General features: G+C 38.2%; 2 protein-coding genes across 4 annotated transcripts in view; one reads left to right on the forward strand and one right to left on the reverse strand.

Moving 5' to 3' along the window:
* The first annotated feature begins 3,756 nt into the window (after positions 1–3,756).
* Positions 3,757–4,980, forward strand: PMCH (pro-melanin concentrating hormone). The gene is given in 4 exon segments (XM_006138035.5): positions 3,757–4,153; positions 4,646–4,867; positions 4,869–4,919; positions 4,921–4,980. Coding segments are annotated over 4 exon segments (582 nt in total). The 5' UTR covers positions 3,757–3,904.
* The window catches only part of PARPBP (PARP1 binding protein), a 77,073-nt gene continuing 66,765 nt past the window's right edge, over positions 4,610–14,917 (reverse strand). For all 3 annotated transcript variants that reach the window (XM_006138034.5, XM_006138033.5, XM_089781779.1), the window contains 2 exons: positions 6,454–6,619; positions 4,610–5,686 (listed from right to left, as the gene is read on the reverse strand). In XM_006138034.5, coding sequence (XP_006138096.3) covers positions 5,355–5,686; positions 6,454–6,619 — 498 coding nt within the window. In that variant the 3' untranslated portion in view covers positions 4,610–5,354. The remainder of the gene's footprint in view (positions 5,687–6,453; positions 6,620–14,917) is intronic.

Consider the following 14,917-nt stretch of genomic DNA (forward strand, 5'->3'; position numbering starts at 1 on the left):
ACGCTGTGATTATGGTGAGCACCTTGGATAAAACTCAAGGAGCTATAGATAAACCGAAAGGTAGGATTTGATATTGGTAGTGATCCAGGTTCACTGTGAACCTTCGGGCTTTCCTATAAGCAGGATGAATTAGAAAATGAAAATAGGCATGCTGGAGGTCAAGGGTTGAAAACCAGTCCCCTTGTTACAGTGCTGAAATTATGGTGAACAAAGTGACCATGCGAAAGCAATGCGTCTTGAAGAATTTGTTCAGGTTGTGCGAATATAGAATTGGTTTTAAATCTCCTAACTTCTTTTGAGTTAGAAAGTAATGGGAGTAGAACCCTCTGTCCCTGTGCTGTTTCGGGACTGGTTTTACGGCCCTGTGATGTAACAGATGTAGCACCTCATGTCGCAGTAGGGACTCATGAGAGGGCTCCCAGAAGAGGGATGGGGTGGGGGACTGGGTAGGAGGCTTGGAGAAGAAGGGGATTTTGTAATCAGACTAAATGACGTTGAGCATCCATCTGTCTGAGGTAATGGAGGCCCATTGGTGGTAAAATGGGAGGAGATGGTTTTGGAAGATGTGTGCGGTCATTATTGGCATTGAAACTTTTACAGGGTTTCCCAGGCCCTCGAATAAGGCTTCAGATTTGCTTGTTGGCTGGTGACGGTTGAGGGGCCGAGCCTCATAAATGGCTTTGTCTTTGAGGCCAGATTCAATTCCTGCTGGAATTGTTATCCAAGCGTTGGTTGAAATACGCAGGGTAACATGGCCGTTGATAGGTCTGGTACCGGTATTGCCTACGTCTATTGGCAGGCATATGGATACCCAAAATGTGAAGGGTAGTGCAAGAGTCCTTCATGGTATTGAGAACTTTATTGGTCTTACCAGCAAACAACTTCTCCTGATCAAAGGGCTAATCCTCAGCCGTAAATTGTATCTCATGAGAGAACGTGGCTGGGGAGAACCAGGAGACTCTACACATCACAATTTTGGTGGCTGTGGTTCTATCCATGGTGTCTGAGATGTCGAGAGTGGCCTGGAGGGCAGCACAGGAAATAACCTGCCCCTCCGTTACAATGGCTGTAAATTGAGGTCTCTTTGCCCACGAAATATCACCCACAAAGTCCATGAGCTTAAAGTAATTACGAAAGTCATACTTTGCCAACAAGGCTGAGTAGACCGAAATCCTGAACTGTAAAGTTGCAGACGTGTAAGCCTTGCAACCAAAGAGATCAAGTCTTTTACTATCCTTATCTGGTGGAGTGATATGAAAATGATGTTACTTTGCCCGTTGGCGTGCAGCTTCCACCACTAAGGATTTAGGTGTTGGATGGGTAAAGAGAAACTCCAAGCTCTTAGCGGGTAAATAGTATTTTTTATCAGCTCTTTTGCACACAAGTGGAATTGATGCAGGAGTTTCCCAAATTGTGTTGGCGGGGTCCATAATGGCGAGGTTGCTGGGGAGGGCTATTTTAGACAATGGCGAGGTTTGGAGGATGTCAGTGAGCTCATGCTGAGGCTTGGAGACTTCCTCCATAGTAATTTTAAGTTCAGCTGCAGCTCTCTTAAAGAGCTCATTAAAGTCATCCACGGCCTAAGGAGGAGGAGGTGGCATCATCGCCTCATAAGGTGAAGACAAGGAATTTGTTGGAGGTGATGCATCAGGGGGTGATTCCTCTATTACCTGAGCCTCTTGAGGATCTGTATTGAGCGGCTGTTGCACAGATGAAGTTGTGTGCGGTATATAAAAACTAGTCTGCTTGTAGGGACAAGACTGCAAAATATGGTGTCTCCTATAGGAATCCCAAGGGCTCCAGTAAGGCCATTGTGCAGGATGCGTTATCGGAGGAGATATTCAGTGGTGTTCATAGCATGGAGGAAATGCCCACAGTCATAACATGGCTTATAATACTGAAATGAAGGGCTATGATGTGGCGAGAAGGAGGACGGTAAATCTTCATTTTCATCGCTGGAAAATTGCAATGGTACTGGGGAAAGCACCCGAGAAGTGGTCAGTCTAGGCGACACATCAGTGCCAAAAAGTGGCGATTGAGGGGCATTGCGAGATCAGCATTTTGCATATATGGCAGTGGTGCTGCAAAAATCAGTGCCCAAGTCCGTAGTGTCAGTCTTTATGGTGCTAATGGTATGGTCATATGGTCAGTACAGACAGTAGCATCCGCTGATATGTAGGCGGTACAGAGTAGATAATTGGTGCCGCTAATCTGGTCAGTGCCAAAGGTGCTAAAGAATAGGAAGGTGCCATCAGTGCCATGACCTTTGAGGGTGCAGACAGTACCGGTGGATGTGTCAGTGGTGCGGATGGTGGTAGCGATGCTGTAGTTTTCAGTACCATTGCTGTTGTCAGCACTGATGATGTATCTGGGGATACCAATGTAGTCTTCGGTACCGTAGAGGTTACCGATGTGGTTTTAGGGCATTATTTGTACCCTTTTTAGTCAGTGCCAGCTGCTGCTGATGGTGCCACAATGCCTGAGGTACCTGGAGCATCATAAGTACTGATGAGTGACCTCTATACTGATCCTCTTTGGCACCTTTTCACCCTGAGGGGAACCTAGGGATGATCGTACCTCCGTAGGTTGTAATCCCAGGTCTGAGGAAGGGTGTGTATTCTTCTCCAGTAAAATTAACTTTAAATGGAGGTTTCTGTCCCTGTGAGTCCTGGCCTTGAGTTTGACAGCGAGAACTATCCTGAGGTGAATAATATTCTCCCAGGCATCTGACATTGTGAATGTCTGTCAGAAATTGGCATTGGCTCTTTGTAGGAGGCACAGCGCTTAAAGCCCAGAGAAACCAGGCATGGTGAAAAAGGGGCTTTTTTGGTTAAAAAAAGAAGAAAAAGACTTAGTAACAACTAACAAATAACCAGAACTAACTAGGAAAACTATCTCAGAAATGTCGAAGCAGAGAACTGAGGACCTTCATATTAGGCTGAGAAGGAACTGGAGGGCTCAGGGCACAGGTGCGTGGTGCCTACTGGCGCGTTGCATGCCAGTCAGCACTGCACATGTGCAGTCCATGCAGGGACTGCTTCAAAATCTCCAATTCAGGCGCTGGGATGGCACCAAGTGTGGAGTATCCATGGGGACCTCTTGAAGAAGAAGTAAGGTTTCTGTTCAGAGTGGATAAGAGAAACTGCCTGCAATCTCCGTGGTAGAACATCTGAAATTATTATCGGGGTACTGACCTATTGGTGTACGCAACACTGATCCTTTCAGATTGCCTCGAAACTCTGGCAAGTAGATGAATCCACAATGAGTGAGGATTGCCAGCTTTATCTTCAGATAAACAGGTGCACACTTTACTGGACACAAGTTAAAGGTTTCAGTTTTGCTTGTATTAAGCCAATGGTAGTATTTGAACCATTGCTAGCATCAAAGGTTTTTTTCCAGTTAGTTTTTTAAGATTTGAAAATAAAGTAGACCAGGGTTTAAAACAAAATAAGTTACTTTGCTGACCCTTTCTTACATGTGTAAATTAGTTCTTTTCTAAAACTGCCCTAAGTGAAAATTAAGACCTAATTTTAAAAAGCATGTGATTATGAGATTATGGTATCCTGTGAATTTTGCTAAACTTGATCCATTAAAAGGAACTACTAATCTGTACTGTTCTAAAAGTTTACAAAAGCCCTAATAATCCATGGTAAAAAAAAATACTCATACTTAAGTAGTTCTAGCCAATATATGGAATAACAAGTACTATTCATAAAGGTTAGCATCTTTATTATGAGTCATTTACAAAGGGTGAACTCATAAACCACTGAAGTGGTTTCTATTCAATCTGTAAAATATATAAAAGGTAGACCAGATTGGAGGACACTTTAATTTACACAGGACACCTTTCTTAAATAATATCTGAAACCTGCTCAACTTCTATGCAAACATAATACAACTAAGAATGCATATTTCATCCTACATGTTATTCCTAATTTTCTCTCTGTTTTCTCAAGGCTTTTTATTTTCAGTTTCAAAGTCTACGAGAAAGGTAGAAGATGATGATATGATACTAAATACACTCAACATAGGAAAAGCTCTTTGGAATGGAGGTAAAACAGAGAAGACAGAGGCTATACCTTCTCTTGAGCACTACAAGATGGAGGACAGCAGCTTTTTGGATGAAGAGGAAGACAGAAACCCAAAATTCTTAGTGAGTTTCCATTTTATTTAACTAACACATGAATAAAAGCCCATTTCACAGTCCTTTTTAAAGAGTTAAGAACTTACAATTTAAAAGAATGTTTTGGTGGATAATTTCAGTTACAAATCATGGTATTACTGTATGCTAAGTTTTCAATGTTAATTTAAATCTGAGTTTGGGAACCTAAACCACTGGCCTGATTTTCACCAGAATTTCAGTGATCAAAATCATTTTGCCCATTCTGTAATAAAATATATATTTTAGAACCTTAATAGAATTCACCATACATACCAAGAGGGTTTCAACCCCACAGAATAATTAAACTAAAATTAAGCTCTTTGATTTCAAGGTGTCTAGGCCAAAGTCCAATGTGTAGGATTGTATGCTTTGAAATGATTGTTATAATGCTTTTGTTCTGAATAGCACAAATAAAAACAAAAAAGAGAACTAAACACACTGTTAATATTTTGTCTTTAAAATTTATTTTTTTTCTTATTTCAGAATATAGGTTCCAAACACAATTTCAGAAGCCATGGTCCACCACTGAAACTAGCTATAAAACAGCAACCTTACCTTGCAATGAAAGGCTCAATGGCTTTTCCAGTTGACACGGATATTCAGAATATTGAGTCAATACAGGAAAGGAGAGAGACGGGGGATGAAGAAAACTCATCTAACTTTCCAATAGGAAGGAGAGATTTTGATAGTAAGTATATGTGTATTTCTTCCACTGAAAAATTATTTCGATTTTGAATATAAAATCAGTAAAATGATTTTTTTCTTCAGTGCTCAGGTGTATGTTGGGAAGAGTCTATCGACCTTGTTGGCAAGTTTGAAAACTTCTGGTCTCTTCTCTGAAGAAGCATTGGCTGTCAGTTTAATTAAACTTGAAGTTACTGTGCTTTTGGTATTGCTGTATATGTACATCTAAATTCTTCTATCTGTATTTTCAAGTTGAGGGAAACATGACTGACCTTTTCACTAGATAACCTAGTTGTAATAGTTATGGTGTATAGATAATGAAATTGAGAATTCTGCACAATCAGGACTTATCACTAGTTGGCTAAGGAATAGTATACATAACCTACTTTCACATAATATATTTGGACATGATGAAGTGTTAATGCACCTGTTATTTTGTTCTTTCAAAATGTGTAATGTTTATTATGGAATAGTACATTTACTATAAACATCACAATAAAAATAAGATTCATAGTCTAAAAAAGTCAGTTAACTTCGTCTGACCAGCAATCAATTTATTCTTGGCTGTAGCCTTGTTGCTTTTTCCTGCTCCATGTAGTTTGATGTCCAATTTCTCCTGTTGTATGTTTGATATCTTGGGTCTCTTAATATTTGTATACTGAGGAGGTTCACTGTCATTATTGCTGATGACATTCTCACTATTCAAATCCATATATTTCCTCCTTGAGCTCTTGTTTCTTGGCTGGCATCTTTTCACTTTTTCATTTTTACTTCTATTCTGATGAACATTTCCAAAACTGGATCCAACTGCTGGTCTTTTAAGAGGTGAATTTACCCCATCTATTGGGTAAGAGAGTAAAATATTTTGGGAAGGAAAAGAGAGATATTACTTGTAAAGTACAGTAGTTAGCCAGGATATTCCTGTGATTTAAATGACATAAAGGTTATGTCTTTTTAACAAAAGAGTGCTTTCTAAAATAAAACGGATAACAACAACTTAGTCAATCACTAGCAAACAACTATGAACAAACGTAGGCAGAAACCTCACCATTAAATTTGTAAATGACGACCCAGATATGCACAAATAAAAGCCATCAACAACTTCAGGAAATGAATTATAAACAAAGGTCAAAATGTTGCAAAGGAAGGATAACTTATGCCCTAACAGTGATTTATATAATACACATCTCATAATGTGCTATTGCTTAAAAAAATTAACTAGCCATAATTTTCCCATTCAAAATATAAAATTTATTCAAGGCTTGGTCATCTCCATAAAATAGCAAAAAAAAAAAAAAAAAAAAAAAAACCGCCCCTTACATAATGTTGGTTAAAATTTATTTAGAGTTCATTATTATTTAACAATTTATACTGCTAATTTCAAAGCACTTATTTCACATAGTATAGACTAAACATATTTTAAATCAGTTTTTACTGGTTATAACTTGTGCAAGGCTATTTAAACACTCAGTTTTGTTTTTCCTTGAAAAAAATTCTTTACATTTGACTTTTAATAAGTAGTTTTTCTGATAAAAATCAATAGGTGTAACACTTTAAAAACATCAAGAATAAAATTTTGTTATTCATTCAGACACAATTCAGTTTACCTGCAAAAGTTTTAGGTTCAGAACAGAGAGCAAGCATTTGTTTTGGTGCAGGATGTATGCAAGTCGGGATTTGACTCCTACTGAAGAAGTGCTGAGCCTTCTTCTCAGTCATCATGTCATCTTTGTAGGTACAAGCAAACTGGGACCTGATTAAGGGTTGCTTCAACTGTGAATGACAATTTTAATTTTTAATTTTTGTTTAGAAAATTTTAAACTGCTTTAATATTGGTAAAATACAAAGTCTTGGTTATCATTTTATCCACTCTTTCCATCTTAACTTAAAACATAAAATTAATTAAAAAATTATTTAAAATACCAGGAAAGTTACTTACTATAGTCTTACAACACAACCAAAGTGAAATAAATTGTTTATGATATTATATACTTGTTCTAGAAAACTTATTTAATAGTAAATTGAGGGACTGTAAAATGAATATTTATTTGATTTTTTGACTGATGTCTTCTGAAAGCTGCATATTTAAGACTTTTAAAAAGCTCATTAGTCTAAGCCTCTCGGTAAGGGATTTTACTTTTCCCGTGGAATTTGATAGCATTTATTTACCATTTTGAACTACCATCATAATCAGTTTTTGCCCAGAGCCAAATGGTCCGTTATGCAAGCTATGAACAAGATGAGCCCACTATGCCTTGGTCTACTTAACTCCCCTTATTTTGAAATAACAAACAGAGCATCCGCACTTCCAAGCCCATAATTTCAAAATAATAAGCTTGTTATTTTGAAATAATTCTAGCTTATCATGAAGAATAGCGTAATTTCAGGAGTTATTATTTTGAAATAAGTTATTTCAAAATAATTTCCTAGTGTAAAAATGCTTTATCTTCTTTGAAGTGTCAATAAGCAACTTTCATTGGACTACAGCTCTGCATCAAAACAAACCATATGAAAGAGTAGAAAAAAAAAAGCAACCTCAAAAGCACTCCCCAAAAGAGAGACAAATAGCTACCGCCCAATATAAAATTTGGGTGGAGCATATTAAAAATTGATCTAACTGTAGAATACACAATGTTATTCTATCCCTTTCTTGTTAATATTTGAAATTTTCACAAAACCAAATTACCTTCATATAGAGTGTTTAAAGGTGGTTCATATGATTTCCCCAACTATACAGACCAGGTCCCAAATGCACTAAAAGCATCTGCATAGCCTGAATTGTCAGAATTCTATAATATTCAAGAACACTATCATAACTACATGTGCAGGTTTTTTTTTGTTGTTTTTTTTAAGAGACAAATGATCTCCACCCCTAAGTTTCCAAAGCCTGAAGCCTGACTGATTAGAACAGATCAATCAGAAAGTATGGTTCAACAGTAAAAAGAGAATAAAAGTAACATTATGAGCTTTATCTCCAAATTCACTGGCATCAAAGACTCCAGATAAAATTTCTTCTGTTTACATAAAAAATGTGGTTTCCCCAACTACCTGCACCACTAAGCTACTTAAAAAAAAAATATCAAGCTTTGTTCTTTCTGGACAATTTATCACTCAGGCTATGTCTATACTGCAGAGCTTTCTGCATCCAAAGAATGTGTCTGCTTTTTTGGAACAATTTCTGAAAAAGCGAACGCGTTCTTTCACCATCCCTATAATCCTCATTGTATGAGGAGGTTATTCCTAAATTTGGTCCCATGTAGACAGGCCAAATTTCAGAAAAGCCTCTTCCAAAAGAAAAGTGGAAAAAGATACGCAAATTGCGGTTTGCAATTTGCGCATCTTTTTCTGACTTTTCTTTGCAGTCTAGACATAGCCTCACAATATATGCCTCTGTCGCCAGAGGCATGTAGATTAGGCTACCAGACATAGGAAAATGAAGTGGCGATTTAAATAATCGCCGCTTCATTTAAATTTACATGGCTGCCACGCTGAGCTGATAAACAGCTGATCAGCTGTTTGTCGGCTCAGCGCGATAGTCTGGACGCGCGGGTGTCGACATCAAACCTCATCCCAGGAGGCATACCTGGGTGGTCAACAAATACCTTTGATGTCGACACCCGCGCGTCCAGACTATCGCGCTGAGCCGACAAACAGCTGATCAGCTGTTTGTCGGCTCAGGCGGCAGCCATGTAAATTTAAATGAAGCAGCGATTATTTAAATCGCCGCTTCATTTTCCTATGTCTGGTAGCCTAATCTACATGCCTCTGGCGACAGAGGCATGTAGTCTAGACGTACCCATAGGTTCTGCAGATCAAATTCTGCCCTTAACCCTGTCTGTAGAATTTCAAAGTGGTTGACAAATATATCAATAAGGGTGATAATTATTCTATAATTAGGATATCCAGCTAACCACTGTGCTGATAATATACATGCCATAAATGAACCCAGTATACTTTTAGCTGTAATGGTGCTATAATGCTAACAGGAAAAAATAAATGACAATGATTCTTTCCACTAAAATAAGGAGATATTACTTTTGAATTCACAATTGGACTAGATCTGTTGAATAATAAAGTGCTGTTATATAGCCACTTTCCAGAACAGAACTGAATTTTAATGCCTATTTGCCTTACAAGACTTCATCTTTGGCAATTCTACTTTTCCTCTTCACATGAAAATGTGTGACATAGTCCAAGAGTAGTAGTATCTTGTCTTCTCAGTCTCTGTGGGCATTCAAGTTGAAATCCTACCATTCACCCTTCCTTTAGATTGTCTCCAGATTACAGAATCCCTATTTACCAACCAAGTTTCACTAGCAGGCCCACCTGGATAAGTATCTGGATAACTTGCCAGATACTTCAGAAGCAGTGATCAGTATGTAATACAGTGACACCAAAAAGCTTTTATCCAGAAGAACATAGCAATCAGACAGAAATAGTTAAAAACTATAGGAGTATGCACCTATTGTTGTCCCTAAAGCTTAGCATGCATTTCCCTCAAAACTTGGTAGGCTCAATTTACCTGCTTTTTGGGACCAAGTTATAGTCTGCTTCTCTGCAGACCCTGTCTGTCCCTCTTTGTCAGAGCAACTCTTTCAACAGTCTTCAAGATCTTTGTTTAAGGCAGCGATATTCAGATCTCAGTGGCTCAGGAGCCAAATTAGCAATCAACATTACCCAAAAGAACCATGATAATTACATATTATTCTCACAGCAAAATGACTGACCAAGTATTGTAAAATTGGTTAATAACACAGTTAAAGAATCCTGAATGGTTAATAACTTAGACTGATTAATAATTAAATCACACAGTGTATCACTATCATGATCTGCAAAGAGACACACAGGAGATACATGAAAATTACTTACAGATCACAAGCCTCAGTCTGAGTATCACTGATTTAAGGTTTCCAGCCTGAAGGGCTCATCCCCTTTCCGAAAATGGAGATGTTGTGCCCATTTAGACAGGGACAAAACCTCAAAGGCCTTGACATTTATATTGCCAGCTAAGCATTGATTATTAAACGAACACCACTGACTTTCATTCCTGCAGATGTACAAAGCCACCTAAGACCAAAATAATCTTCACTTATCATTAGGAAACAATACAATAACCATCAAACATCCAGAGGGTCACATAACAGTCATAAGATGTGACAGATCTTTACCATGTTCTTCATGGTAATGTGGATGAGTTACAATTTATGAAGAGCCCACTAAGATATTTAGTCTACAGGACAGATCCAGTACATAGAACATCAAAGTAGTTTTTAAAAAAAGGATTCTTTTTTTACTTTTACATGTCTCAGTGAGGCAAATCAGCTCTGAAAGTTTGTAAGAACATGAGTTAAATCCCATGGGGAATGTCCACTGAGATTGCTTCAAGCTTGGAACTTTAGGACTTCAATAGTTAGGGGCCTGACAAAAAGCCATCTGTCTATAAATCTCCTGTTTTACACCTTGTGCAGTATAGTATGCAAAACCCTAAAGAAAATAACTACAGTTGCTCACATTGGTGCTACTGTTTCGTACCCATTTTACAGAAGTGTATACAAGATGCAAGACCATGTTGAATAAAGTTTTCAGAATTTCCTGAAGTGTCTACATTTGTCAGCTGATCTGAGAATGGGTATTTACTAGCAATAAATTATAGTATATTAAGAGCACAGCAACAAAAACGTTAAAGTAACCTGAAGGCATAGTAGCAACAAGAGCTCAGGGCTAAATTATCTACAAGAATTCAATAGCTTCTGGGGTCATGTTATCACATCATAATCTTGGCTTACACTTTATTTCTTAAAGACTTTAGCTCTTATTGTTGCAAAGAGAGATTTTAAAATTAAACCTAAATCTATTTGACACAATAATGACTATCTAAGTCTGCAGACAACATGGAACAATAGTTCCAGCCTTCTTTGGGGAAGAGGAGGTGTTAATTGTTATCAGAATCTCATAAATCCTATTTACATGGGAGCATAGGATTTGTGATGCCAGGAGCCACCTAAACAGTTTTCCTAGGGCCAGATCCTGAGAGTCTCAAGGCACCCTCAAATCCCATTGATGTAATGACTTAAGACTGAATGATTTCAAAACAATAGTGAATAAATCTGAGATAATCAAAGGCTGGTAGGGTGTCTTGCTAAAGATTTTGATGGATTTGGGACAAGGAAAACATGCTATTATCTGAAAGATAGCCAGGATATTTCTTGTGATTGAATAAAGCAAACCTTGGTTTGGTCAAAACAAATGACATTTTGCCACTTTTTTCTTTCCTTTTAAACTCTTTTCAAGTTCTCATTCCTATTTTTTCCACAAAAGGAGAGGCAAAGATTTACTCCTTTTTCTCTCTCTCTGTCTCTCTACTCTTTTCATTTTCCAAAGGATATCTCGATTGGTTGGCCAGAAAATAAAAACATGTGTTTATTGTTACTGATGTAGTCTTTTAAATCCTATTATGTTATTTCAGTGTATAAAAACCCACTCTGAGCATTTTTACTAAGTGTTGGCAGTTCTGTCTGTATGCAGAGGCTTGAGGGAGATCTGGAGTAGATTATCAGATGTAACTTTTTAGAAATAAATAGAAGGGCATACATTAGTAACATATAATACAAGGGAAAACATGAGCGTCTCAGTGGCAGATCATAAACTAATAAAGTACAAGAAGTCCAAGTGAGAGCATTTGCTACCTAACCTGAGGGCCCCACATATGCTTTTGATATACCACAAAACAAGGCATCCATGCTCACTGTCCTCCCCTTTGGGAGTGGTGGTGGCAGAGGACCCCATCCTCTTCCATCAAGACAAGGGAAATTGCGTAATCTCCCCTCCCTCCACACAGGAATAGCAATAGGACTCCCTCCTCTCAGAGGACAACAGATGTGTCCCTTAATATTGACTCCAGCAGTTGGGGTATATCTCCTTCAGTGGATCTTGGGACTTAATATCACGTTGAAATGAAAAGAGCAATTCAAACCACTAAGAATCATTCTTTACTGTAGAATTTCAATGGTGTAAAAAACCCCAAAAAACTTGTTTAGTGTATTCCTCAGAGATTGAAGTACTAAGCAAAGTTGTTTCTCATAATTCTCCATTAAAAACAAACAAGACAAATTTTGTTTGGTGCTATAGATGAGACTAATATCTTGGCAAGATAGGTTTTACTTAGTTAAATGTTCAGTTTCAATGCACATGTGTATCGGATACACAGAAAATCTTGATAGCTTCCTGTTGATGGTCTTCCAAATCTCTCTTTTATTTGTACTGGAATCATAAATAGGCAAAACAACTCTCACTAGCAACAGCTCTTGGAAAACTAAACAACTAAGAATAATATCCAGCTTCATGCACTGCTGTAAAGTCATTTTAAATAGACAAGTCACATGAGAAAGGCAAACTGAAATTCTCTTCCTTGCAAAGCCTTTTTCCTTGGAAGACTTCCCATACACAGTGTAATTACAATGAACTTCAAACTTGACAAGGTCTGATAGAGTTCTTTAGCCACAATATTTTTTAAAACTGAAATTAGTGTTAGGTTCCCATTTGGAAGAAAGTAGTACCTCATATAGGAAAGCTTGTCTCCAGCTATATTAAGAAGAGATATAAGCCAAAATACTGAAAATTCAATACAGTTCTTGTGTGCTAAATGTGCTAACAATGAAGTACAGGTTCTAAAATCATATTACTGTTCATTAGAAAATATATCAGTAGACCAAAAAAAATCTTTAAGAAAAAAGTAAGTCTGTTCATTTCCCTAATATTTTCAGTATTGGTAGCCACCTTGCCTCCATTCCTTTCTGGTGCAAGGAAGCCAAATTCTGTTTCATATTGGGGATTCTATGTCTGTGTCATACTGCAAACTCAGATCTGAACATAAAACTTGTCTGGCTTCTCTATGGTCTTTTACTTCCATTCTGGACTGAAATTCTGAATCCAGGTCTACACTAGGACTTTAGTCCAAAATTAACCCTCCAAAGTCAATTTTCTAAGCAATGTGTCCACACTATCAAGCCCGTTATTTTGGAATTACTCCAGCCACAACAGGTTAGGTATTTTAGAGCTCACTACTCAAAGAATTGAATTTAAGTGTAAGAGGGAAAGGAAAATTATAAAATGTACAGACCAGTCAAAAACCAAAAATAGCATACTTTGCAAGCAGTAAAAGAAGTAACCACCACCCTCCATGTATGTGTTGGGTCAGGAGAGGAGCGTGAAGGACAGTGTGTGTTTGGGAGAATGACAGAGACACACAGTATGTGAAAGTGACAGAGATTTGCATTGCCAAGCTCCCTCTATCCTCTCCTTTCTGTAAGGAGATAGGGTACAGAAGTGGGGGAGGAAGGACACCCTGACATTAGCGCCCCATCTTTTCTCCCTGTCACACCCTGCACAGCAAGCAGGAAGCTCAGCTGCCCAAGGCAGAGGACAGGAGCAGCATGAGAGCAAGTGGAGGGGCAACTGAAGTGCCAGCGTTTGATAGCTTCCTGGCCAAACTGGTCAGGATCACCTGTCAGAGGCTCCAAGATTGGCAGTAGATGGGGATCTACTACTAGGTGATGACTGACCTAGAAGGATGGTGATAAGATAAAGTGACTTTCCAGAGTGTAGGAGTTTCCAAGAATACCCTCAAACTTAGCAGGTACACCATTACTTAGGAAAACCCAAAAGAACTAGACTGAATAACCAGATAGGACAGAAATAATAAATGTAAGACAACCACAAAAGGCCCATGGTAACAAAATGACGCATTTGATAATGACACATGTTGAGATCAATGATGTATTGATCTATTGGAAAAAGATACTTCACCATTAGTAAGGTGAGGAAATACAAATAAGGAGAAAAGGAAACTTCTCCTACTGAATATGCATCAAACATAACAACATCAGTGTAACATATTATAAAAGTAGCATTCCAGCCTTGGAGAAGTAGGAGGACATGTAGTCCTTGGGAGGTGCCAGAATGATAGCTATTAGTGATGATGGGGAAGGTGCAGGTGATGAGGAAGATGATGGGTAACAATTTGGGTTGTTCTGAAAGGAATGAAGTGAGTATATGGTATGGAAATATAAACATTCCCTATTAAACAGCCCAATTTCATAAGTTTATGACTGTGCTAAATGTATTAATAAACTATATGTGCAAATATACAAGAGTTCCTATAGTGTGAGTGTTGCATCTGTGCACATCAGGGTTCCCAACCATTGAATAACTGAATACTGGGCCTGATCCGGAAACAAAGGACCTGTCAATCCTAAAGGTAGTAACTGGAAATTCATAAGCAATCTTAGGTCAGGCAACACCCTTCATCTTCTCATCACTACTGGAGATGAGCCATATACACTCTGCTTTAATTACCACTGATGTTACACTGCCATCTCTATATCCCTTCCTTTTCTGCTTTCTTTAGCATTGGAGGAGTGAGTTGTATCTCACGAAAGCTAGTACTCTAATAAATTTGTTAATCTTTACAGTGCTACAGGACTCCTAACTATTTATACTTGGAAGACAAATTTCCAATTTTTCAGAACACAAATCCTTTTAGTTTGCACGATATTATATCATGGTCATGTGTTTGAAACCAAGAAACAATCCCACAAATAAATATGGTCCTATAGAATCAGAGCAATAGTCCATCAAGTCCAGTATTTTATCTATGAAAGTGGTCAAATATTAGCTGCTTCAGAAGAAGGTACAAGAAAACATGTACCAGGCAATTATGATACTCAGAGGGAAAGCCTCCTCTTCTAGCTCATTAGAGAAACCAGAGGTCAAGGCTTCTCCATGGCGATGGAAATAATGTCTTGGGCAGAGAAGAATCTGCTATCTTGCGAGACAGTTTGTATAAAGGATACCCAAACAAAAAGGGGAAAGAAAAGTTGAAGGTTTTCCTAATCAACCACGGACTCAAAATGCAGTTTGGACCAGGAATTTGGAGCGGAGCCCGGAGCTGGAGTGAGGAGCGGTAGAGCTGCAGGTTTTTGCCTGGAGTGGAGCCGGAGCACAGAAAATCATGACTGCTCCACTACTCCAGTTTTTTTTTCATTTTCAATCCAAAATGAATGATATTTTAGC

Source organism: Pelodiscus sinensis, chromosome 1 (assembly GCF_052426305.1).
Source record: "Pelodiscus sinensis isolate ZL-2025 chromosome 1, ASM5242630v1, whole genome shotgun sequence".
NCBI lineage: Eukaryota > Metazoa > Chordata > Testudines > Trionychidae > Pelodiscus > Pelodiscus sinensis.